General features: G+C 44.9%; 1 protein-coding gene across 1 annotated transcript in view; it reads right to left on the bottom strand.

The window, feature by feature from the left end:
• Window positions 1-464: 464 nt before the first annotated feature.
• Window positions 465-27,281, bottom strand: part of Ncapd3 (non-SMC condensin II complex subunit D3) — a 67,737-nt gene continuing 40,920 nt past the window's right edge. The window contains exons 20-35 of the mRNA XM_032911311.1: window positions 25,739-25,846; window positions 24,736-24,850; window positions 24,540-24,644; window positions 22,494-22,732; window positions 21,587-21,666; window positions 12,173-12,310; window positions 11,764-11,897; window positions 11,354-11,550; window positions 8,688-8,798; window positions 7,178-7,360; window positions 6,639-6,823; window positions 6,348-6,481; window positions 5,613-5,690; window positions 822-896; window positions 670-733; window positions 465-594 (exon numbers count right to left, since the gene is read on the bottom strand). Of these exons, the coding sequence (XP_032767202.1) occupies window positions 486-594; window positions 670-733; window positions 822-896; window positions 5,613-5,690; window positions 6,348-6,481; window positions 6,639-6,823; window positions 7,178-7,360; window positions 8,688-8,798; window positions 11,354-11,550; window positions 11,764-11,897; window positions 12,173-12,310; window positions 21,587-21,666; window positions 22,494-22,732; window positions 24,540-24,644; window positions 24,736-24,850; window positions 25,739-25,846 (2,055 nt within the window). The 3' untranslated portion in view covers window positions 465-485. The remainder of the gene's footprint in view (window positions 595-669; window positions 734-821; window positions 897-5,612; window positions 5,691-6,347; window positions 6,482-6,638; window positions 6,824-7,177; window positions 7,361-8,687; window positions 8,799-11,353; window positions 11,551-11,763; window positions 11,898-12,172; window positions 12,311-21,586; window positions 21,667-22,493; window positions 22,733-24,539; window positions 24,645-24,735; window positions 24,851-25,738; window positions 25,847-27,281) is intronic.

The raw sequence follows: 27,281 nt of genomic DNA, 5'->3' as shown, positions 1-27,281 counted from the left end.
GAAATTATACTAAGCGCTAGGTTACATTTATATTTGACCTTTATTTGTTTTAGAAAGACTGTACATCTCTTTTAATAAAATTTTTCAATTATAAATAATAGAAAAATATTCAAAATTTTGCCATTAGCTAAGGGGACATATCTATTATATTGAATTCACACAATCTATAGACACTTATGTTACACAGAAGAAAGCTGGTTTCTAAAATCGTGTTCCTTAAAGACCAGAGTGTAACTTACCACAGAAGGTTTGATACTCAAATAGAACATCACAGTATTAAATAGCTTAATGTTATTGTGAGAAAGTCTAAATACATACATGTCTCTATTTACAAATCTCAACAACAATGATGCACACAAAGAGACATACGGAAGGTTGGTTAGCCAAGCACAAGCTGCACGAAGTCGCGTTGGTGTCCTAGACAGGAGTTGGCAGGGCGCAGCGGGTCTCTCCTGTGTGGGTGCAGGCAGATATCCCCGCAGGTCTCAGTTGGCTGTCTTCAGGGGGGCCTTGCGAAGGGACCTTCTGCCGGACCGGGGGTTGTCTTGGCTCCTGGCTGGAGACTTCACATTCCATTGTGGAGACTGCGGAGGCCTGGAGGAGGAAAGCATGCGGCCAGCAGCTCAATAGGACAAAGGCTCAACCAAAGCCCCACTCCCCGAAACTTACCTTTTATCAAGCAATGACAAACATAAAATGTCATTTTCTTCTTCCTGGGCTTCTTCAGGTTTCTCTGAAAAGGAGTCAAACACAAAGCAATTTAGTTTTCCCAGAATTTCAGAGGCAATGGTTGTACAGACAGAAGAGAACCTAGAACTTACCTTTGGTAAAAAACGAAGTTGCTGGTGTCCCTATGTAACTGACCCCTGCTCCAAATGTGACGTTGCTGATGGACTCTGGGGAAGGGAAAACATGGGTAATAAAGCTGAAGCACAGACATCAAATGCAGGGACCTACGTGAGTCTGCCGTCGGCTCTCTCTGGTCTTCCCTCACGAACATGGCCATTCATCGAAAGCTTCGCTTGCCTCAGGACTTTACACTGAAGCGCTGACTCTCTTCCCACCAGGGCCCTTCAAAGTTTGCACCGCAGCTTGTTTTCAGACTTAGCAGCTCTCCTCACCCTTCGGTGACGGCCTGTGTGGAGGTGACCTACATTTCCCAGTAATTCTCACCTAAGTGCAGCACCACTACTGGATCTCCGCACGTCGCCCCACTGCGTTTCCTCCTTATCCCTATACCCCTGAAGGACTGATATGTGGTTCTCTAAGGCTTTAACTGGCCGGAACCTAAGGCTACAGATCTACCTGGAGTTAGTCGCCACCCTGTCCCTGGTGCCGCTCAAGCTTCACTTCTTCCTGTTCTGTCTCTATCCTTGCTCACCATACGTATCTCAGCCCTCTCTGCCCTCACTCTTGACCTTTCGTGGTATGTCCTGACCTTTAAGGCCTCCCCAGCCAAATAACACCAAAATACACTGGGATTGTGTTCTGGGGCTTTCACCGCAGAAATTCAAGTCATTCACAGTCAGTTTTTATAAGACGCAAAGTATTTTAGCACATATCTGATAAAAAAATAAATGCCAAGGAGATAATTTATTAGCTATACTCCCTTATGTCACCGGAGTCATGATGATTTAAAGAACAGGTAGTTAGTGTCTTGGTTAGGTACCTTGATGAGGCTCTGTCCATCAAGGAGATCCTAAAATCTCTCTTAGATAGAGCCCGACCCATCTCTATAAACTCAAGAGATTTCACGAACATGGTGTAATCCGCTTGTGTCCACCAGGCCTATGGCTGACCTTATTCAGCAGTCCTAGCCTGTCGTACCTGTATGCCCACTGAACTGCTGTACCACCTCTACCTGCCTCATCCCAGAATCCGACAGCTACAGCCCTGGTCCTAATGTTGCATCCCTATGGGCACATGAATGAGGTTGGCCCAGAGCCCACATTTCCCACACTCCTCGTGTGGAGCACACAATGGCCCATCATGGATGGAAAGATGCTAACATCCACTGCAGAGCTGTACCACAGCAGCTGCCCAGGCTCTGGTAACACAGTGGCAGACGATCCCGTCTTTTGCTTCCACCATCAAGCAGTGGGTGGCTGCTTGTTTTGGCCCCTGGAGTGTCTACTGACACTGGTGTAGGAATCTTCCCTCATAAGCGCACTGACTCTCACACAGCCTCTCAAGCACCCTAGGTGGTTCTCACAGCTCGAGTCACAGCTCGAGCAGACTCTGCTTAGAATCAGAGGCAGGATGAGCAATCGGAAAGTAATTTCATTAACATTAGTCAAAAGCAAAACCTAGGAACGTCTAATAGGAGGCTGGGGGGCACCTCCACAATGACTGCTATAAATTACTGAAGGAAAAAGTATGTCAGATGACAAAGACTTTCTTTGTGGGATGAAGAGATGGCTCCAGCTATTAAAGGTTAGACTCACGGCCAAAATGACAGGACTTCCCATGTTTCTGGATCACCAGAATTCACATTATGAAAATGGATGGATCACCAAAATAAAGATCCTGTGACTCTACCAAAATTCCATTGAGATTTGCAGAAACAAACAGAGATTCTAAGATTCACGTGGAAGAAGAAAAGACTCCCAAACCGCCAAAGGGGCGGGGAGGAGAGCAGGACGCTGCAGTGTCAGCCGTGCCTGATTTCAAATTACCCCACAGGCCCAGCATCGTGGCAGGGCTGCAGCTCCACTACGGGGAGGACCCGACATCAGCCTGGACAGCTCAAGGCTCCTGGTTTTCCACAACGACAAAGGTGCTTTAAAATGAAGGAAAGAAAGCACCGTCTTCAACAAGGAGGCAGCTCAAGACCACGGGCCCTGCCTGTGGAACGGTGGAACGAATCCTCTGGAAGCAGAGCCGAGGCCTCCATGTAAGACCCTGAAGCTGCTAGAGGGGACCCCGGGGCGGCAATGCCTTTCTAAATGGGATTCCAGGAACCCAAGGAATAGCTAGACCCGAGGGATGGGACTGAGCGAAACCACGAAGTTCTACCCAGCGAAGCAAAACAAACCAAAGTGAAGAGACAGGACGGGCTGAAATCTGTGTCAGTTGTTCCTCTGCTAACGCTAGTATCCACAGCACATAAAGAAGTAAACACTGACGGACAAAATCTACGGGTAAGTGGGCACCTTAGCCAAACGGGTTCTCAAAGCACACAGTGCCAGTGTACACAGGGAAGGGCCGTGCTCAGCCGTCGGACGTGGGAATGAAAACTGAGAGGGCGGCAGGTATCAGAAGGGGCGGCTCCTATCAAGCAGTGTAGCTGTGGTCGTGCCGACGCAGCGCCCCAGGCTCTCAACATTCTCCCAGGAGGCGAGAATGAGCCCTTCCCTAAGCATTCCTTCCTGGTTCAAAATACAGATGGGCAGAAACTGCATCAACAGCCAGAGAAAGAACAAGTAGTGTCACGACCCAGTGACACCCGAGTTTGATTTTCCATCAAAGCTGGGTCCTTACATGCAAATTAAAGCGGCATTAGTGCGGCACGCCAGATTTTACTGCTAAGCAACACACGCTGCCAGGAAACCAACCACAGACCGAGACCAGAGACTCATGGGAGACGAACGCAGAGCTGAGGCACATGTGTTCCGCTTCTAGAGCATATGGCACCTCACTGCCAAAATAGAAGCACTTGGTTACCCTGAGCAGCACACTCATCATAGAAGCCGCTCTGAAAGAGGAGGGCAATTTTCAAATGTAACGTCATACCTGCTGGTACCCCATAAACCAAAGTCACTGTCGTACTGTCAAAACGGCCACAATCCAGTTATCTAAGGAAATGTAGGGTGGGAACTCTGTTCATTTGTGTCTGCCTTAAAGGGGGGGGGGGTCCTTCCTGCACGGCAATTAGGTGTGGCCTCTTAAATCCTCTAAGACCAAAGCACCACAGGCTAACCCCATGGCAATAGCCAGAATCCATGTGATACGGTGGGAAAGGATGTGGGCTCAAGGCACCTGTGCCTCATCACGGCTGCAGAATGGAAGCTCTGTTCTCATCTCACAATCACCGGAACCAAACTGACCGAGAAGCTCAAGGAGCCCAGAGGCTGCAATCTGGTGTTTTTGAACAGATTTCTGGGACATGTATCCCGGTGCTCTGTGGCTAGGCTTATGAAGACAGGGGTTGAAACAGCTTGCAAAAAACATTGAGGGCAGAAATAACAAAGCCTGAGTATGGGGTGCAATGCCAAGAGGCCTGGGGCCTTTCTGCATGAGGAAGCAAGGAGAGGGGCATTCTGGGTGAAGAATCAGAAGGGGAGGGCCTCAGTCAAGGAAGAGTGGCTTGGCACAGGGCACTGGCATGCATGGCTGGGGCAGGGATGGAAGGCATATTCTCTAGGTAGATGCTCAACTCCACAGTATGCACGCCAGACAGCAGTGGTCTCAATGGTGCAAGCTGAACAGTGCCAACTGTAGAAATTGGAAACCGGAAATGACCTAAAATTTGAGCCTCCATGAGACCCAGTTGTAAGGCATTTTCTCATCTAGTGATCAAGGGGGGAGGACCCAGCCCATTGTGGGTGGTGCCATCCCTGGGCTGTAGTCCTGGGTTCTATAAGAGAGCAAGCTGAGCAAGCCAGGGGAAGCAAGCCAGTAAATGACATCCCTCCATGGCCTCTGCATCAGCTCCTGCCTCCTGTTCTGCTTGAGTTCCAGTCCTGAACAGCATAGAAGTGTAAGCTGAATAAAACCTTTCCTCCCCAACTTGCTTCTTGGTCATGGTGCTTATATAGGAATAGAAACCCTGACTAAGACACTGCCTAAGGCATATTTGAAAAAATAAAGGCTGTGTGTGTGTGTGTGTGTCTTTCATCTGGGAACATAAATGGTGTAAGGCGGGTAAAACCCCGTGCTGGGATTTTTTTTTAGTAATATCACTACATTTGTATGAGACATAAATGAATTTTCTGTTTAATCTTGGGTCCCATGACAAAGATATCTCATTAAATATATGCAAATATTAAAAAAAATCTAAAGATATGTGAAATTGCAAACACTTCTGGTGCCAAACATAAGGGTCCTCTACCTGAACAATAATTCCCTCAGAATAAGAGCCTTTATTAGGTTAGGGAGAAGCAGCTAACTGTTCTGACTTAGAACGTGAGGAAGAGCCGCCCAGTGAGGAGACACAGACTCAGCATGGCTGGAGAGTGAGCTCTGTCAGGGAGCCTGTAGTCTTGGTCTCCAGGGCAGAACCCTACAACACACCAGACAAATGCAGGGCCCAAACCTGACCACAACCTAGGGCAAAACAGACCAGCACCTCCCAGTACACCTAGAGCAGCAGAGGGTCACCTCCGCAGTGTCACTGTTGGGTTATGACCTGATCGATCTGTCCCTCGGTTCACGGTGGTCACACGTGGACTGAGGTAATGCATGCACAAGACTGGGTGAGTGCTTCCTAGTCAATACATTTTCTATGAAGTACTGACGATCACTGTGAGACATACAGTTTGGACAGGAGCCCGGTGACGTCAGCAGCCAAGGGGAAGGCCTGCTTACACGGAGGAAGGTTCGCCACCAGTGTTTCTGTGCAGCCAACAGGAGGGAAGGACTGGGAACACTAGCCTACTCCATTAGTTACTTACTCTCTGGGGTGCTGATCGCCCTTTTAGTCACACGCTTGACGGCTCTCTCAGACTCTTGCTCCAAGCTTAAGGAAGACGCTAGGATGAAACAGAAGAGTCTATCAGTACAAAAGCCCAAAGCAGCATCACACAGAACACGACACCAACACCCCCCACAGTGCATGTGGGAAGTGAAGAAAGCATTGTGAGTAACGGTAAAGCTCCAGGCACTGTCCGCAACCACAGGACCTACGGCAGGGCGGAAACTCACATTAAACCTATGGTTCTGGCAGCTCGGCAGTATAAAGTTTTACGTGTGCGTGCGTGTGCGTGTGTGCGTGTGTGTTTAAATTACTTTTTTTCTTTGGCCTTTGCCACTGGAAATAATTTCCCATACAAGGCTATACCTACGAGGCTGTTTTACTGTGTCATTTACATACAAGATAGGAAAGTATCAATGCTTTCACGAATAGGGCAGTAACAGAAGTCCCGGACTTCCAGTTTAAGGTGGAACACTATAAAGCCACCAGGACAAGAGTTCTGAAAATCTCTAGGAGGCGTTTTCACTGCTTGTCTCACAGGCGTGACGTGGGAAGGGCGCTGACTTCCACACCATTCCCCAAACCCCTCAGCAGAGGAAAATCCATTTTCTCACCTCCAATTAATTCAGGACAACAGAAAACATTTGGAGTGAGGCATAGACTCACTTTTGAATTGTGCATGCTCAATACACCTGATGTCAACCGTAAGGCTTACCATGGCTGGAGGGATTTTCTGGGCTTCCGTTCTCCATGTTGAAAGACAGGGCTCCTAAACTGCGTGTCCTGCTCTTAGACGCGACAGCTTTCTTGACTGAATTGAGGATTGCGATGGTACTCAGAGACATGGGCCTACAGAGACAAGATGCCAGCGCTGACTCCAGGTCAGACCAGCAGGGGGCATCGTGGTGTGAGGGGTTAGTGATGAGGCAGTTCTGGCCTGGTGGGAATGTGGAGATGCCGTGAGAACGCCACGACTGGGCTGCTGCTGGCTCAGTGGGCTCCCTACCTGGTACTGGACATTATCTTCAGAGGTCCCTTTTCGGATATAGGAGGCAAAGTTGGCGTGAAGCTGGACCCAGGTGCTGAAGGCCGGCTCTGGGCCAGAGGCAGAGGCATGTTAGCATCGGCCTGGCCAGCACCAGCGGTGGCGGTGGCGGCAGCGCCAGGTACAGCTTGTAAGTCTGGAGCAACCTATCAGGAGAGTGAACAAGAGTATCACTGTTTGCTAGAAGTGCACAGGCAGTCCACTCTACAGCCAATGCACAGGGACAGCCACACGGATGCCAGGCAGGCTGGTCTCTCAGTTTTTAATATAGCACATCTACTTGGAATCCCCAAGCTAGAACGTGAGCTATACTCAGAAACGCTCTGGCAGACAATAAGCTCTTCAGGGAGAAACAATACATAAGACTCGGAGAGGCGCAGGAGGTGGCACAGCTGCTGTGCTCGGCCAGTGCACCTACTGGGAACTCCTGCTTTCCGAGGATTCCCACAATTCTCCAGGCAAAGTTCCCTCACTGAGCTACTGGTGTGTCCACCACCCACCTGCTCGGAGGGGACCCTGTCCCCGTCTTCAGGCACTTTGGTGGCGTTAGTGTGCTCTGTCAGAGCTTGCTCCTGGGCCAGCTGTTCACTGTACTTCTTCATGTCATACTCAAGTTCAGACGCCAGCTGTTTGTCAACTGCAAAGAAATCTTTGATCTCATCCCGGTAATCCTGCATTACCTCCTGAAACAGACCCAGAAGCATCCGTTAGTGCCCTTTTCCATAAAAAGCGAGGCCTTACTGGTATGGTGCACACCTCCAACTCCAAAATGAAAGCTGGTGAGCCTGGAGGGCAAGAGTTCCAGACCGCCCAAGCCACACGGCAGACCCTTTCTTCCCTGTCATGACAGAGTTTCTCTGTGTAGTTCTGGCTGTCCTGGAATTACTCCACAGACCAGCCCGGCCTCAAACTCGGAGATCTGCTGCAGGTTACTCAGTCCCAGGACATTTTCCTGGGGACACTGAGCACATAGGCAGGTGAGCATGACACTTAGTTTCTGCTTACGGCTGTGGTCCCACCGGAAGGTCCCTGTCTGACTGCCATGCTTGATGGGAGAGGACCCTGTAGAGGTCACAGAGGTTGTATAGCCTGGAAGTGACTCGTGTCCAAAGCAACGTTATCCATGGGTGCCCGGGGGGTGGGGTGGGGGGAAGAGTATGTCACAAACAAAACAAAACCCCCAAATTCTCATGTTCTCTGTAAAGTGAGCTCAGCTCTCCTATATGATCTTCCCTAGGATGCAAAACTATCTGAAAAATTATATTTAGGATAATTTCGCTATAGCCCTTTAAGGAGCTTTTCCAATTTTTCAAAAAACCCTTTTAGGTCAGAGGTAAACTGACTGGTGGTGTGCAGGTTCTGGCGAGCACCGTCATCTGCTGAGCGATCTCGCTAGCGGCAAGTTTGGTTTTTTGAAGAAAACCAAATGTGAACAAAGAAAAAGCTACTAAATTAAAGGAGAAAATGTGCCATTTCTTCCTGAATGCTTTCTGTCAGACGCCCGAGGCTTTGCTCAGAGCTGTGTTATAAGCAAACACATCCCAGCTTTGCAGCTCGCATGGTCCTCTGCTTTACAGACGACCCAGCAGCAGGAGCTGTCTCAAGATAACACCTTATCCCTGCACGCACGATACCGCCACGGGGCCGGGACTTCCTGCCTGCAAGTCAAACACCCAACTTTAAATGTGATGACCAAGTTCCACCTCATCCTTACAATGTCTTGTCCTCAGCTTTAGTTGAGAAAATCTTTAGACTGGAACATAATCCCAAGGAAGGTTCAAAACATGAACATATGCTTTAAAAACTCAGTGGCCTGAGTACAGGGAGCACCTCAGTGGTACTTCTGGCCACACCTTCAGTCTCTCGATGCCCTTGGCAGCCTGCTGGGTACATTTCTATAAACGAGGTTTCCTAGCACTGAGTTCTTGTCGTTCACTGTCTAGACTAAGCAATGAATCTGGGGCAGTGGGGCTTGGGAGGAAAACCCCACAGGGCAAGTTCCTCATTTACCCTGAGGTAGTTCATGAGTTCCCTTAAAGCAGGGATCTTATTTTTCTCCAGCACAGTCTTCAGGGAGATGATGATTGGAATAATATTCTCTATGAAATTCCTCTTTTGAACCTGCAGGAACACACACAAAAGCATGCATTAAATGCACACACATCTGAACATTAATTTTTCCTTCATCTACTTCTTTAAGTATACCAAATCGAGCAGCTACAGAAGCCCATCTGCCATTTGACTAGAATACTGGGAGTGAAGAGCTTGCCTGGCTTGTCATCGGACTGTAAGCACCACAGCACATACAGGCCTGCACAGCAGAATGCATATTAACACCACTTCTATGTTCTAAACTAGAAGAAGGAGTAAGAAATACACTGAAGAACTTGACAAAAAGCTTCAATCTCTACACAACCCTGATGGACCCTGGGCTCTGATCCACTATGTATCCTTGCTTTTGAAAGACAATCTGATCATGTGACCACCAGAGAGATACATTATAATCTTGCATGTAAAAAGACAATGATCTGTAGTTGGGTAAGCGTGCACGTGTGTGTGGTGTGTATGTGTGTGTGTGTGTGTGTATGCCAGTGCTCCTGAATGCACACATGAATGGACACATGTGTCTGCCTTTAATATGTCTGTGTAACGCTGTATAATTTTTTTGAAAGTATAATGTACTGGGGTATGATGACCTAAGCCTTATAATCCTGTGCTGACTCAGGAGGCAGAGGAAGGAAGATCAAGAGTTTGAGGACAACCTGAGCCAAATGGTAAGACCTTTTAAAAAAAACAGGCAAACAAACAAATGGTATGTGATTTAAATAATCAGTATCCAAGATACTGTGCAACAAATCTAAGAATTAAAAATAATTCATTATATTATCCACATATGTAAGATTATCTTTCTTTTCATTTAAAGCTAACAGGGTTTCTTGATTGTATGTCACTCATTTCTGAAGCTTTAGGCCAGAGACTCTAAAACAGGGTAACAAATGAAGGAATACACAAGCTAATAAACATGTGCCTGAAAATACAGTAAGTCATTGTCACTAAATGTGGCCTAAATGTATCCAAATGTATTGTTAAGCACAATCTCTGTCCTAGACACATGCTAACCTCTGGAGATACAGAAAAGACATCAAGAGTTTCTGTCCTTACACTGTTTCCAAACCAGTGTGTGTTGTGGTAAATGGTGGGAAATGACAAGTGACAGGGGCTGGGGAACTGATGGAGAGGAACGATACCCGGGAGAGATGGGAGCAGGCAAGGATGTGCAGTGGGGGATCTGACGTTGCTTTAGATGTGTGGGGAGTAGATGGACCAAGGCCGTTTGTGTGCCGTGAGCACTCAGAGCGATGGTTCTTATCCAGCGGGGTTCACATTCAGACAGCCTGCATCTCAGATGTCTACATCACAAGTCAGAATGACAGCAAGTCATAGCTGTGAAGTAGCAACGAAGTAATTTTATGGTTGGGGTCATCACGACATGAGGAACTGTACGCAAGGGTCCCAGAATTCAGAAGTTTGAAAAAATGACTTTGACAGAAGAAGCAGTGTCAAAGGTATGGAACGGTACACATCTGAGGAGAAAGGGAAGAAATGAGGTGAGGGCAGGCAGTTTTCTACTCCTCAGAACCTGGATTTAATCCAGAAGGTAACAGAGCACTGCCAAGGTAGCTCATCGAGTTATGTAACATCTGACACTTTTACCTTTCTTTACAAAAGTAAACAATTACTTCCTGTAAGTATGTGTGCCTAAGTGACTATGTGTGCACCACATGCAAACGAGAGCCTGCAGAAACAAGAAGTACAGCGGAGTCCCTGGAACCCGAGTTAAAGCCACTGTGAGTTCCCATGTGAGAAGCTGTTGAGGGAGCTGCACAGCAAGCGCTCGTAACTGCGGAGCCTTTTTTCCAGCCCCAACTGTTACCACCTTTAATAGAAAAATTCCATGAGCCTTCACAAAGTACAATCCACCCCTGGAACCCTCTTGCTGCCTCAGCAGCCATTTTCAGTATTAACAGAGAATAATTGTGTTGAAGAGACTTCTCTGGCAAGAGAAAAAACAGAGACAGAAAGGGTGCTGACAGGAAATGCCACAGGCTTAGAGACACAATCACCAGAAAGGCAAAAGAGACGGGCATGCAAGCAAAACAGACACGATCTGGATCTTGTTGGATTGGGTGTGATCAAAGTCCATTTCCTTAGGATCAGAAGACTCCAGGGATCAGGTGGGAAATACAAACCAAACGAGGAACAAGGCCGTGGAGCCTGCAGAGGGCTGTGGCGCCTCGGTTGTTCGAGTCACTGAATTTCTAATTTGACATCTTTGGTCAACTCAAACATACTCTTTGCATGCCAGACTCCTCTTCTGCCTTTGGCTGTATCAAACTATCTAAAGAGAACTTTTGGGTGCATATACCTTTGGTATATAATTGTTCCATTCCCTGCAACAAACTGGGAGAAGAAACCAAGCAAGGAGAAATGATTAATTCAGTTCTGACAGTAAATTTGAGACACCATGGCACACCCAGGCAGGCAAGCAGACTCACTCATGGGAGGAGCTGTGGTTAGAGGCAGAGACTTAAGACTTAGGCTGAGGAGAGCGGTGGCAAGAGTGGCTCCAGGACTCGGTGCCCAAACCACACTGAGGAGCAGCAGAGGGCACACACCTGCGAGATAATCTTCATCTGGGCCTCCTGCATGACCACATTCGCCAGAGCCACGTCATCTTCCTCCAGGAGCTCCTTGGATGCCTGCGCTCTCATTGCCAATAGTTTGATCTCCTTAGAGCTGAGGATGTCAAAGGTATCTGAGAGCAACTCGCTGGCTTCCATGTCCACGGGCAGGACGCCATCCGTGAAGCACGCTGAGGGAACACAGGGCCAGCCTCTGAGAAACCCTTGGCCCAGAGGGGGAAAGAATTCACAGAACTAGGGATGTGACCGCCCTGTTACAAGGTTCTAAGAGACACAACTGATGCCAAGACAGACGAAACGGACATGTCTTTTGTATGGCCCTACTGTGTTATCATCGACACAGTATTTTAAGAACACATCTTTCTCAAAGACAGCAGACATACCCAAAATGTTAAGACAGATCTTGGAAGTGACATTGAATCGCTGCTCATCTGTGAAGTGCTCAAGAAGAAACTTGTAGATTCTCATTCGCTTCTCCTTGTTTGTCTTTCCCTTTAGCAAAAACAGTGGCTTCCCCCTGGGGCAGAACAGGACAGTATTACTGCTTGTGTGGATATAGGTGACCAAGATTCAAATACAGCAGCCTCAAAGTTGTATGACAAGGACGCTGAGAGGCTCCAGTGTCATTACAGGCATTATCTTTTGTCATCCTGCCAAGAAAACTAATGACCACTGAAGCAGACATCATACGAGTGCCAGTGTCTAACCTGTGCACACGACAGGGGCAGCACTCCGGAGCCTCACTGAAGCTCTTCCTGAGACATTGAGACGTCACCCCAGGCACTCACTCACCTCTCTGACTGGGAAAACTTGTTATACTGCCCATGCTTCTCATAGCTGTTGAAGTGGAATATGCACTCAATGAAGTGCTGGAAAAACATGGTAGGGTTCCTCTTCAGCAACAAGTGAGCCAGGCAGAACTCCCCAAGGCTGCAAAGGAGAGAGGCAGGAGACTCACTCTTACCGTCAGTCTACCACACAGAAAAGCACAGAACTCGAAATACAGATGTTGCATGCTTTATCTGTCCATGCTCAATGTTTCAGATCAAAGCTAGGGGCTGTAAAAATGCCTTCTTTATCAGGTTTTTGCTTATTGTTAAGATTACTTTAAGTGTATGCATGTGAGTGTGTATGGGTATGTCCACATGTTACAGATGTGTAGCCTCAGGAGGCCAGAAAAGGGTTTTGGAATCTCTGGAGCCAAGGAACAGAACTGTGTCCTCTGCAAGAACAGTCTTACCTGCTGGACCACTTCTCTATTCTGTTCTATCAGATTTTATTTCAAATTCAAATACTATCCAGCTATATATACTTCTGATAGAAACACCCAACCAACCTCTCCAAAACTCTTTCAAGCAGAGGCCTGGGTCCTCATGGCTAGTGCTAAGATAATGGTTCCCTGAAAACGAGCATGCGTCTTCTCACTCCAACTTAACTTGTTGCCCACAATGATGAGCGAAACCCATTTTAATACTCGAACCTTTCCTAAGAATACTGCTGAGAGGAGCTTTACTATTTAATACCCGAACCTTTCCTAAGAATACTGCTGAGAGGGGCTTTACCATTGGGCCAGGAAGCAACCACTCTCCAGAGAATCAATGACTGTCCCCAAGTTCTGAAATCACCAACAAGTCCTGGGCACATTCCTTGCACCTGAGGCTCCAAAGCTGGAAGTATTCTAGCTGTATACAATGCCACATGCTTGACAAATACCATATGGGACTACACAAAAGAAGGACAAACTTCTAATGGCTTCCAAAGCCTGACTGTCAGCTGCTGCTTACATGATCATTTTTGTGTTACCACAATAGGAATGAATGAACACCAAGACTTGCTAAGGGGAGGCCCAGGAGAGGCAGTTTGTGATTCAGTCTGTCGGGAACAGAGCTTTAGTTTCACTGTATAGCTCAGCCATGATTCCCATGTACCCAGGAGCACCAGCCAGCTGGTCCTGGGGAGCAGAGTCAAGGCTGACTGTTCAAGTCCTGTACTTGGCTTTAGAAGGCATTAGGCATTGCTGGAAACTGATTTTTCCAAGTTGTTTTTCCTCAGACTGAGAATCTAACTGCTTTGTATTACACATTATCAATTAAAGTTCAGAACAGGGAGCTTACATACCATGATGCAAAAAAGCTTAGTTTTAAAAGTTCTGTAGGGGAAAATCGGGTACTGCCTAGGAAATAAGGTATCACGATAACATTTTTTTTTAAATGCTTTCTAAAAATGGTGCCAAGTACAAAATATTTTTTCATATGATATGTATTTTGATCATATTATTTATTTCCATCTCCCAACTCCTCCCAGATCCTCCTCCCCACTTCCCTACCAACCAAACTTCAATTTCTTTCATTTGACCCCCTAAAAAAAGCAAGAAAACAAAAACAAAAAGACATGTGGAGTTGTTTTGTATTGGCCAACTACCCCAAGAGCATGGGCCTGCCCTGGGTGCAGCTGAGATACCCACTGACACTCCCCTCTCCTGGCAGTGTTGATGGCAAAGCTTCTTGGGACTGTGCCCACTCCCCTTCTTAATGCTAGAGTCTTGTGCGTGTTGCCATAGTCTCTGAGAGTTCATCTGGAGGACATTCTTTCCTTGAAGTCATCCATGACCTCTGGCTCCTGCAATCTTTCTCCCTTTCTTCCATGTAGCTTCCCGAGCCTTAAGGGTTGGAGTCCATTTAGGACTGAGAAGTCCAAAGTCTCTACTCTATGTTAATTATCATCTTCTACAAGAAGCTTCTCTGGGGAGGGCTGAGTGAGGCACTCATCTATGGGAGAGTACTATGTCATAAAGAGTCATCTGATTCTTATTTTCCCTTAGCAGAACAACAGGATTAGGATACCCCCTGGGTCCATTAACCTAACTGGTCTCAGGTTCTTGGTCACTTTACCAATGTCAGATATGGGTTCTATCTTGTGCATGTGTCTTAAGTCTAGTTTTAGACAAGTAGTTGAGTACCCTGGTAACATTTGTGCCACTGTTATCTGAGTCATGGTACCCTGTGGGCAGGTCACTGTAGACTGCAGGGCCTGTAGCTGAGTGACAATGGTAGCAGCAATCAGAGTACCTTCAGTACCATGACTGTGAGTCAGCAGGAGTGAAGATTCTAGCCGGGTACCAGCTGGACTTTCCCACGCTTGTCCAGTTCTCAGCAATAGGGTCTTAGCATCAGGATTGTAAGAACAACTGACGGAATTGGCATTACTCTGTGATGGTTGAGGAAGCCCATGGGAGGCCTTTAGCCAAGGACTCCACAAGTCGTAATCCATTCCTGGAACTGAGGATTTCAGTTTTTGGTATTGTTTCTGCCATAATATGGTGACTCCATTTAAATTCCTTTCATATACGTGTATGTTTTAGGAAGCTTCTATAGAAGTAGGTTTCCACACAGCTTTTCAGAGGGCCTTTAGTGTTAGTTGTCCCTCCCCATATTCCTTCCTTTATCCTGTTCTTTCATACCCCTCCCCAGTTAATCCTGTTATTCTAATTGCCCTGTTATCTCCATAATACTACATTCTGTTTTGTCCCTTTCCTGGGAGATGGCCTTGTCCCTGCTCCCCTGCCATTCTTTACTAGTTAGCTAACCTCTGTGCTTATTCAGCTGGTAGCACAGACGTGGAAAGCAAAGCTAGCCATGCTTAGAAGTAACATCACACACACACACACACACACACACACACACACACACACACACACACACACACACACAAGGTCTGGGTCATCTCACTCAGGATGACTGTTCCTAGTTTCACCCACTTACCTGCCAAATTCGTAATTCGTAATTTTACTTTTTTCAACAGCTGAGTAATATTCCTTTGTGTAAATGTACCGCAGTTTCATGACTGACTCATCAGTTGATGGACAGCTAGGGTGTTTCTAAACTCTGGCTATTAGAACTAGAGCAGCAATGGGAGCTAGCGAGTAAGATCACCATGGTCAGACTGAGTTCTTTGTCTGTACGTCTAATGAGGGTGGATCCTGAGGAATAACAATTCTCAAGGCAGCACCACACTGGTTTTCATAGAGGCTAAGTCAGTCTGCACTCCTATCAGCAATGAGTAAGTGTTCCCCTCTCCCCACACAAAGTAGTTTTAATTTGCATTTCTCTGATGGTTAAGAACATTTAAGTGTTTCTCGGTCATTTGTGCTTTATCTTTTGAGAACTCTCTGATTAGTTCTGTTGCCCGTTTTAAAATTGACATGATTTGTATATTCTAGACACTAAGGCTCTATCAGATGTATAAAGTGTAAAGACCCTCCCACCCCCTCCTGTTCTTTAGGCTGTTACTTTGCTCGAATGATGGTATCCTTTGCCATAAAGAAGCTTTTCGGCTATACAGGGCCACACCTTCTATCTATCTGTGCATGCGTGCATGCATATACGTATCCATCTAATGTATATGAGTGCTCTGTTTTCACATACACCAGAGGAGGCAATCAGATCCCATTACAGATGGCTGTGAGCCACCACGTATGCAGGTGCTGAGAACTGTGTTGGGATATTTTAAAAATTACTGCTATTCCTAGGGATTGTGGACCTGTTTACTTTTTAATCTTCATTTAGGCTATATCTATCTGTCTGTCCATTTTTAAAAATGTTTTCAAGTGCGGTAGAACAGATTGTTAAAATACATCTTATGATTCTATGAATTTTCTCAGTGTTTACTGTGATATTTCCTCTCTAATCTTTAACTTTATTAATGACTCTGTCTTTTGGTTAATTTGGCTGTCCTATAGGCTTTGGTATATTGTATTCTCATTTTCATTCAATTCTAAGAGTTTGCAATTCCTTAATTTCTTGGCTCAGTTTTCAGTCAGCAGTGAGTTTTCAGTTTCCTTGAATTTGTACATTTTCTGCTACTTCTGTTGTTGATATCGTTTTAATCCATGGTGGTCAGATAGGATGTGGGGGTTATCCTACTTTTCTGGTATCTGTTGAGACTTGCTCTAGGTCCTAATATGTGGTCAACTTTGGAGAAAGTTTAGTGAGAGGCTGAAGAAGTATATTACCTAGGATTTCAGTGAAATGTTCTAAAATATCTGCCAGGTCCTTTTAATTTATGATGGGCATCTGTTTAGTTTTTATCTGGATGGTCTGTTTATCTGAGTGTTGTGTATTAAAGTCATCCATTACACTGTGTTAAGGTCAACATGTGATTTTAGCTGTAGTAGTGTTACTTTTATGAACTTGGGCGCTCTTACTTTTGGGTGTAAATGTTTAGACCTGCAATATCCTATGCTGGATTTTTCCTTTAATGACCTATGTAGTGTCCTTTCCTACCTCTTTTAATCAGTTTTAGTTTGAAGTTTATTTTGAGAGATGTTAAAATAACTATGTTTGTTTGCTTCTTGGGTCCATTTTCTTGAAATCCCCTTTTCTACCCTTTTAGCCTGAGATGGTGTCTGTCCTCGATGTGAGGCATGCTTCTTGGATGCAGCAGAAAGGAGGGTCTTGTCTTCTAATCCAATCTGTGAGATGTGTCTTCTAAGTCCATTACAGGGTTACGAACGAGCAACGTCTCTGGCTCCTGATATTTGCTGTGGTGGTGAGAACTGCCCCACCCCCACTCCCTTTGATTTACCGGTCCAGGATTATCTATTTATTTATTGTGTCCTCTTGGGTGTAGTTAACTTCTCTTCAGGTAGAAGTTTTCCTTTTTGCATCTTCCGTATACTGGACTGGTGGACAGAAACTGCTTAAGTTTGTTTTTATTGTGAATGTTTTTCTTCTCTGTTGGTTGTGATGAATAGCTTTTCTGGGTTTGGTAGTCTGGGCTGGCATCTGTGGTTTCTCGGTTTGTAGAACACAGACCTAGGCCTTCTTGATTTCAGAGTTTCCGTTGAAAAGGCAGGCATTATTCTAATAGGCCTGTCTTTATATACAACTTGGCCTTTTCCCTTGAAGTGTTTAATGTCAATGTCATTTCTCTGTTCTATATATTCTGTGTTTTATTACGTGTGGTGGGGAATTTCTCTTCTGGTCCAGCGTATACCTGGTGTTCTGTATGTTTCTTGTACCCTGATAGGCACTGCCTTCTTTAGGTCGGGGGAAATTTTCTTCTCTGATTCTGATAAAAATATTCTGTGCCTTTGACCGCTTCTTTGTTGTCCTCAGTTACTCATAGATTTGGTCTTTTACACATCCTGGAGAGTTTGTCCTGGATCCCCCCCCCCCCACCTCCCAAGTACATTTTCGTTGACTGAGCTATCCATTTCTTCATCTTGTTTTCAAGACCTGAAATCCTTTCTTCCATCTTTTAAGCTGTTGGTGAGGCTTACCTCTGAGGTGAGGATTACCTCTGAGGTTTTTGTTTGGCATCTTGAGGTTTCCATTTCCAGTTTTATTTCACTTTGGGTTTTCTTTAGTGACTCTATTTCTTTATTAAATTCTATTTTCAGGTCTTGAATTGTTTTCATTATTTCATCAACTGTATATGTTTTCATGGCCTTCATTAAGGCATTTATCTGTATCCTCTTTAAGGTCCTAGAACATATGTATAATTACTATTTTGAAGTCCTTGTCGTCTGTTGCAGCTAAATTGCTTTTCCCAGGGCTTACTGCAAACAGGATTGCTTCTGGAGGAGGCCAACGATCGTGGCCGCTCAGGCTTGTGATTTTGCTCTGGAGGCATCTAGAGTAAGAACGACTGAACTGTTTGTTGCATGGATATCTGGTTTGGTCTCTGTTGGGTAGATGTGCTGTTCTTTGGTCGTTGGTACCCACTCCGTGTCCTAGGTAAGTGTGGAGGCTATTGGGCCCCTGGTGGAGTGTTTCTGCAGGTTGCTAAGTATCAAGAAAGAATGGAAATGGGCCAGAAGGGAAGCATGAAAGGAGTTATAGGAAAGAATTAGAGGGACCCTGGTTCTGTTTAGGATGACTTTCACATATGAAATCAAACACAGCTTTGTATAACAAAAGAAAGTTCCTGGGAAAATTTCACTTAAGGTCTGCTTTAAACACCTGTCATCCCTAAGTTTTTAATGCACTCTCCTTTTTTGAGGCAGGGTCTCAAGTAGCTCACGTTCACCTTGACCTCGGTCAACAGCTGAACTCCTGATCCTGTTTCAGCTTCCTGAGTGCTGGGATTACAAGCTTGAGTTATCATGCTTGGCTCCGTGTTATTCTTTACAGACTGTTTCACCTAGAAATCTGCATTTGAAAGGCAAAGGTCACAACATCAGAGGGAGTTCTGGTAAACCACATGTGACCAGAATGGTGAAAACCATTAAATGGAGAACAAATCTCCCAAGGAAATGAAGAATAAGAATTTGCCCTCTGTGGTCTTTTATGGTCAATCTACTGCAGCAGTGTTCTCATGTCAACCTGAACTTTCCCGTCAGATCTGAACTCGAATTTTCAATCTGTTAATTCATCAGTAAGAAGAGAGGTTGCTTTAACTGATCTCAGGACAAACACTGGTTTTCTGGGGGCTTAGGGTGCGAATGCAGAGCGGCAGAGATAACTAGGCACATGTGTTTAACTGTCACATACAGTCTGCATGAACACAGAAGCCTGCACATAACGGTGCACATGCAGGCATGAAAGCTGCCACGACGCTTTCCTTCCGTTAGGAGAAGCTGCAATCAATCAGTGCATCGTGTCTAATCTAGATGCTCCATCTACCCCAGGCTTTACCAAGACAGCACGTTTCAGTCCTGATACTCTGCAGAAAAGGTTCTAACTTTTTTGTTTGCTGAAAAATTAAAAGAAACTTAAATTTAGGCTCAAGAAAGGTGGAGGCAAGACATAGATGGGGAGGTGGCAACTGGGTACAGCAATAGAGCCTCTCCTGTTTACCGGTACTGTGTTAGTTTGATATTTTCCCAAACCATGACTCAGGACCTTCAATGCTCATTATTAGGCACCCAACTGTTTTGCACACCTGCCATTTTCCAAACTTCTTCACTCGCAGAGCCCCACGTCTATATTTCATGCCACCTCTCTGTGAACATGCCATAGACTATGTCACTGCGCTGAATCTAAGCACTTCCCTGTATACAACCTGCCTACCCTTCAGCTGTTTGGACAGCCCCTCCCATTCCATTGGTTCTGCAGCTTCACTGAACTCTCTTGGAGTGGAGTTTATTGTCTCCCAAGCCAAGACACCCTTGGTTTTCCTTCCTTTCCTTTCTCAGTTATATTTTGTTTGGACTTTTGCAGCAACTGCCTATTGAACAGTGTGCTTCTTACTTGCTACCATTCTGTGAGTACTGGTACACAAGGCCAATTTCTAGTGCACAGAGAAGATATTATCATACTATTTTTTAGCTTTAAAATTTGTTTTTTATGGCCCTGTTAAAGATATGCTGGGATGTGGCAGTGGCAGAACACTTACAGAACATGTATGAGGTCCTGGGCTTCAGAGTCCATCCCTCATTTTCCTTCCTCAGTTTCCTCATACTAGAATCTGTAGGAAATCCAACTGGACCAAAAAATATCTTCAACAGACTACTCTTGGTAAATTCTGACTTGGCAGAAACACATGGAGAAACTAATTCCTTATATAAGCAAACAGGCCTGACCATGGGCCTAGCATATATAGAGATAAGCTTTTCTGAGAGAAGAAACTCCTGCCCACTTTTAAGTCATGGTTTAAACCCAGATTGTAGAGATAAATCTGAATAAATCGCAAAGATTTTGGGGCTGGTGAGATGGCTAAAGGGCCTGCCAGCAAAGCTGATGACCCACACAGTGAAAGGAGACAAGTAACCTCTGAGTCGTCTTCTGTCCTCCATATGTGTGCTGTGGCACATAAACCCAACACAAACACGCAGAAGGAAGAGATGAGATATAATAAACCCTTCAGTGAGAATACCAAGGTCCTAAAAGTGCTAATTGTTTCACCAGAATACAGCATCTCTATCTGACCGAATTTCCTTCTGACCCATGCCCTGAGAATCTGGATTCACACCTTCTATGTAAACATTATGCACACTGATTAATGCTCGTCTTTAAATATATTTTGTATGGTTTTCATTCAAGACATATATGTTGTATATATTTATGGGGAACCATGTGATATTTCAACATGTATGTAGACTATAAAATGTTTAGATTGTGTTAAAACTTATCTTTTAAACATGCTTATATGGGAGCTGATAAAACTAAGAGAAAAGGTGGAAATACAGGTTAGACAGACAGCACCGCATCCTCGGGTCATCACTGGAAGGCATTCTGAGCACTTCTGCCAGGCCTGGATTGCAGACCATGAAGACTGCTGGCCACAAGGGGCCTAGGAGAGCACACTGAAGTCACACAGAACTGGCACATCTCATCCTTCCCAAGAGAAGCTAGTGGACCCAGCTTTTCTGCTTCTGGCCCTAGACAGTATTAATTAGAAGGTTAATTCTTTGCTACTTTGTTATGTGAAATGTTCCTCCTTTCAAAATTATACCAAAAGAACTTAACAGAAATTCTTCTACAGAAAGCAGACTAAATTATCAGTGGCCAAATTTAGAACCAGAGGAAGCCATTATCACAAGCTATTTATAGTTAATGAACTCTGTGAAGACCTTTCGCCTGCTGTGGAGGCTTCTGTTGTGGCACTGAGCATCCTGTTTTTCAAATGAAGATTTGCTTTAAAAATAATTATTGATCCAGTATAATCTGGAGTAGCAAAGCCTATCAGAGCATCTCCAAACCCCTTGAAAATAAGTCTTCAAAAGGAAAATACATGGATAAGAATTACAAAATGGCAAAGTAACACTTCTCCCTTCCAATTCTCAAGAAACACCCTTTTCCAAGGAGCCTTTGCAATGTGCACGCTGCATTTCTCACTATGCATCCACTCTTGGTTCCTAGACTCTCTCCCTTATCATTTCTGAACTGAAAAGAAAGTTGAATCTCTTTGTCAAAACTAACCTTTTTTTGATTGAGCAATCATCAGGAGAGTCACTACTTAATGCCTTCCATGCTTGCAGTTTGATTGACAGGACACAGAGTGCTCGTCACCCCTTAGTGAGGGCCCAGTGTCGGCCCACAGTAGAGCTAAAGCTGAGCGTATGTAGTTACCAGCCTGCTTGGTTTGCTCCCAAAACATGCATGTGTAAGATCTGCTCCAGCAGTTAGTATTTTAAGATTTTCTGGTAGTTATTAGAAGCTTACCAAATCCCAAACAAACTGTAGACTACTCTGAAAGGAAAGACAATGCATACCAGAGATTAGGGAAATTGTTGTGCTGTCTGACACCCGGAGGCAAGATTACCTGGCAATGTCTGGGTGTGAGTCTACCAGAGTGCTGACAAATCGGAAGAACAGAGAGCCCTTCCACTTCACATACTCCTCCTGTACAAGGAGAAAAACAGCACACTTCAGGATGAGCTTCACTATGCAAACTCTATACACACCAAGTTACGCAGACATTTGTTGGCTTTCCTTTATGTAGCACCCCACACCTGCTGGCTACTGGTCCATCTGAGACCCGAGTCTGGCTAGGTGGTATCTGCTTCCTAACAGCCTTGAAAGCACATAGAGGAATATTTGGGGAAAAACTTATCAAATCTACATTACAAAAAAAAATTACACAAAGAACATGGCTTTAATGGGCAGATCAACTGGTGCCTTCGTAAGGTATGTAATGCACAATGAGATGACCTTATGAATCTGTAGGATAGATATATAAGCTAGTGAATACCTTCTTTTTAAATAATCAAATCCTTCTTTCTTGTTATAGGCTATACACAAGTTCTGAACGTACACAGAGCTACCAAATGCTCTATATAGCTCTGTAGTTCAAGACGTTTCACAGACTGAAAACAGACTGAAAGCTCACTGGACCCTTGCAGCAATGCTGGAAGACAGTGCATTCCAAATATGATCTACACTGTGAGGCAGGAGCCATTAGGACTTAAGCACACGGATGTGGTCAAGAGCAGTGGGGCCAAGACTGCAGTCACCTGTCTCCGAGCACTTCCCTCTGCAGAACTGCTGATGCAGAACTGCACTGCTGCACTAGACTGCTGTGCAAATACACCAGTGAGCACTGAACGTTAAACCAGAAACAAGGACAATCGTCTTTGAATTCTCTAACACAGCAAGCACATTTCCCATTGTTAACTGAATAGTCCAGCAATGGTAGAGCAGAAAAGGAGAATTCTGACTCCTGTACATACCTGTAAGAGGTTGGTAAGCAAGATCAGTGTCTGCTTTCGGATGAACGGGTCTGAATCCTTCAGGCAAATGGAAATATTGGGAATATAATTGTCCACCATGACAGTGTACCGGATACAAAGATCACACATCACAATGATGACATTGTTGCGGACAGCCACATCCTCACAGACTTCAAGTTCTCGCACAAGGGCTGGGATGCTTTTCTTTGCAAGGTCTTCATGCTGTAAGCAGAGTTTACCTATCACAGAAGAGAGGAAGATGTCTAGATTACACCCTATGCGTTTTACATAAAGCAAAATTATGCCCCAAATCACAAACATCAACAAACGACAGACAAATTTTAGGAAGGTCAAAACAGCATTAGAATAAACTCTAGCACATACCTTTGCAACAGTAAAATCATCTTCCACTTTAAGTCACTCTCTGAATTTTATAGCTACCTACTTACCCACAAAACGATCAGTAAAACCTAACACATTTTACTTTTGATTAAATACATACTTTAAAATCCTTACTGCATTAAAAATGCAAGCTAGATACGCAGGAGTGAATGCTGCCTCACTTATTTTATTCTTTATTCCGCTAGAGGAAGACTGAATTATACTCACTAGTGTATTTGCTTTGTGGCTTGGGGAAGGTTTCACTCTTACTCAGAATGTTTAGGTATTTTTAAAATAACCAATATCACAAAACCAAAACCAAACCAACCAAACGAAACAATAAAAAAACCTCCCAAACTAAACCACAGCAACAACAAAGGCCGCCAATCAAAACTACACCTGTTATCAAAATACAACCACTTCAAAGATGGAATATTCAAATTACAGCTGAGGTCAGCGTTTTCATGATGAACTATTTGAGCTGATGGAGAAATGTGCTCACAGCTCATCTTTCAGCTCTGGAAAATATTAAATAAACATTCTCCTTCTTATAAACTGAGCTTCAAACTTTCCACTCCTAAAACTCTGTGTGTCATGTCTAGGCTACAGGTCTTTGTTGTGTGTGTGTGTGCGAACTCATGTGTATACACAGGTATCAGTGGAGGCCACAAGACAACCTCAAGTGTGCTTAAGCCTTCTCCATCTTCCCTTTGACACGGGCTTCTCACTGGCCTGAAGTTCTCCAAGTAGGCGAGGCTGGTAGGCCAGTGAGCCTCAGGGATGCAGAGAGCTGTCAGTCTCTGCATCTATGACCCTGGGATTACAGGCATGCACCAGTCAGTAGACATGGCTCTCTGAATTATTCTTTATTTTATTTTATGTGCATGGGTATTTTGTCTGCGTATGTCACTTGTGTGGCTGGTGCCTGCAGAGACCAGAAGAGGGCATCAGATCTCCTAGAACTGAACTTACTAGCAGTTGTGAGAGTCCATGTGGGTATTGTGAATTGAACCTGGGTCCTCTGGAAAAGTAGCTAGTGCTCTGAACTCCTGAGCCATCTCTCTAACCTCTGAAATATACTTCTTGATAGACTTACTGAGCTATGCTGTGAAGATTAAAAAAAATACAGAAATAGGGATAACTGTAATTAATACTTATAACACTACATCTTCCTGTATATTATGTTTATTTATATACATATAAAATGTCCCATTTAGTCTCATGTGATTGAATATTTGGTTCCTAGCTGATGACAGTTTTGTGAGGTCAGGTTAGAGGCAGGAAACATGGGTCTGTGGTGGAGGGATTTTGAGGATCCTATCCCAGCCTGGCTCATTTCCCATCTACTGCTACCATGCTTTCATTCTGTAAACTGGACTGGAGCATCCTCTGAAATGTGCACTAAAATGAACTCCTCTTCCTTAAAGTTGCCTCTCAGGTATTTCATCACAGCAACGAGAGAAGTAATCACCACCTGAGTGGCGGCCTCAAGGCTCTCACTGTGAGCGGGCAGTTAGACCGAAGAGGTGGGCCCTCACACCAGAGTTAACTCCTAAAGTCACAAAAGCTAGAGCAGGCCTAGCTGCGGCAGCAGCAAATGACACAGTACTCAGAGCACACAAGTCACACAGCCTGCAGCCGCACTTCCCCTCGGGGCACCCTTACCCAGAGTGATGATGGCATGTGCTCTAATCACAGACGGCAGGGCAGAGCTCCTGGCCTGGAAAGGCAGCTGACTGGCGAGGTCTGTGGTCCCTTGAGATGATGGCACTGCAGGGGACGAAGAGGAAACCACGTATCATTGGGACAGTTAACTGAGCCTCAGGACAGAATGGTAGGGAGTATGACTTCAAGGGCTTACAGTGATCCGCATGAGCAGAAGAAGCCAGAATAGACTGGATTAGAAGGAAGACTCGCTTCTCTACTAGGGCTGGACATAACTGGGCTATATCTCCGAGGGTAAAAATGCATTTCACCTGCAAAGAGAGTGGATTTTGCAATAAAAACAGGCAAAAAGAAAATAAATACCAGTTGGAGTAACATGCCAAAAGAACATTATTTTGTTTCACAAATTACAATTACTATTACAAATTACTGTTTTTGCTAGTAATAAAAAAAACTCCCCTTTTATTATGCACATTACAAAAGCTCAGCTCTATTACCTAGTGTAAGACATGTCACAACTGTTTTAAAAGTCAAAGGGGACAACCAGGAGCTGGAGGGATGGTTCAATGATTAAAAGCACTTGCTGCTCTTATAGGGAACTGTTGTAGGATAGTTGATCACGCTGCGAACCCCGAGATTATGTTGTTTACTAGGAAAACCTGTTTCTAGTGGTGTGGCTCAGTCCTTAGCACACATCTTTAATTCCTCTGGCTGGAGTACAGACAGGACCTTTGTACATATCTTTAATTCCAAACACTGAAGGAAAAGTTAGAAGGTAAAACTCTTTTTGAGTCAGAGTTCAGAAAGAACAAGAAAGGGTTAGCTTCTTCAGCAGCAAGTCTCAGAGGCTGAAAACATTCTAGATCACATTGTATGGAGCCTAGAAGCTTCCAGGACTAGGCCTAGGTTAGCAGACAAAGGTAGTAAGCCTTGGAGATGACAATTACAGGGGAGTAGCATTCACATCACAGTTTACAAAGGCCTGAGACATCAGCTCCATAGCACCTGATGTCCTCTTCTGGTTTCTACAGGTATCTGCATTCACACGCATGTACCCTCGCCCCAATATAATCAAGCAAACACATAAAAAAATTTTAAAAAATAAGGTATTAAAAACCCCTTTCCTGTCAACAGTATCAAAAACTTACATTACATAAAAATTCCTGCTATAAAAAGATTATGAAAAAGTAGCTGCTTACCACCAGGTCTTCATCCATGTTCCCTGTCCCGTCTTCCTTCAGAAGGATGTTAGAGAGGTGTTGCTCACAGGTGGAGAGGACATCCCCACACACCCGCTTCAGCAGCTCCTGCAAGTCACAGGTCAGCTCTGAAGGGTCTCATCTGGTCAGACGACTCACCAAGTATATCTCAGACCCTCCAGGCTCTTGGAAAGCATGGAAGACCCCAGCTGGCACGCCAAGGACTTCCACCTTTTCCAGCACTGTACACCCCACAGCAACACTTATAGCAACCTGGCCAACCTGGCCTAGCGAAGCCAAATGTCGAAGGAGCACGTGCATAGCAGTTTCTTTTTATATTTGCTCGAGAAGAGCAAAGGCAGACAGGAAATCTAGTCCTCAGGTTTATAAATCACCTTTAATGGCAGTGTTCCTCCAACAGTGGAGGAAAAATGACAATGGTAGCATACACAGGTAGAGAATTAGCTTTATAACTAACATGTTCCTTTTAAAGGTGTACAATAAGCTGATTTGAGTTAGGTATGGCGATCCCAGCACTTAGTAGGTGGAAGTGGAAAGATTCTCTGTTCTGGCTTGATTTAGGCAAATCGAGACCTTCAGGACAGTGTGGCTACCCAGCTAGACACTGTCTTAGCCACACGTTCCCAGGAATGCCTCTTCCACAAAGGGCAGACAAGAGGATCGTTCAAGCTTGCTAGCATCCAGTGTAGCTGAGGTTAAACCCCAGGTTCAGGGGAGAGACCCTGTCCAAAAATGTAGTGACAGAAGAAGACAACCAACCATCCTCTTCTGGAGACCGTCAGATGGAGAAGGACAGACAGATAGACAGACAGACACACAGACACACACGCACACGCAGCAGCTGTTATTCTTCTATAGTATATTAGGTAGTGTCTCTTAATGATTACAGAAAGTTCCAGGGGGTTCTTGACATTCACAACATATAACGGCACTTCTGTGCCCAAGAGCATTCTTAAAACTCAGAATTGTCATACGTTGTTTTCTCTAGAAGGCCAAGTGCTTCCCCCACAAAAATGAATACTGAGATGCATCCTTCTACTTCAGAGGTAACGGTACTGCAATGACATCATCTGACATGTATGCCGGGTGCTTTCAGAGACGACCTTAGGAGTCATCCAGTGCGTGTGGCACTGGAGCAATGCACTGCCACACCAGAACTTGCCAAACAACAGGAAACCACTTCCACAGGAAACTATAATCTGGCTTAGCCTAGCATTTTCCAAAATCACTATGTTTATCACTCTTTGTTTTGTTTTTTTTTTCAAGACAGGATTTCTCTGTGCCCTGGCTGTCCTGGAACTTGGTTTGTAGACCAGGATGTCCTTGAACTCAGAGGTATGAGTTCTGCCTGTTTCCCTAGTGCTGGGATTAAAGGTATGCCCTACCACTGCCCTGTATGTGTTTATTACTCAAAAATAATACACCTATGATTTTTAATAGATTACCCAACCTAACCATCACTTGTTGGCCAAGAGAGCTCCTGAAATCAGAAGGCCTTAATCCTGAGGAAGAGATGAAGGTT

This window comes from Rattus rattus, chromosome 8, assembly GCF_011064425.1.
Source record: "Rattus rattus isolate New Zealand chromosome 8, Rrattus_CSIRO_v1, whole genome shotgun sequence".
In the NCBI taxonomy this organism is placed as follows: Eukaryota; Metazoa; Chordata; class Mammalia; order Rodentia; family Muridae; genus Rattus; species Rattus rattus.
Note: the sequence above shows the minus strand (reverse complement) of the source record. Positions and strands in the feature narration are given on the sequence as shown.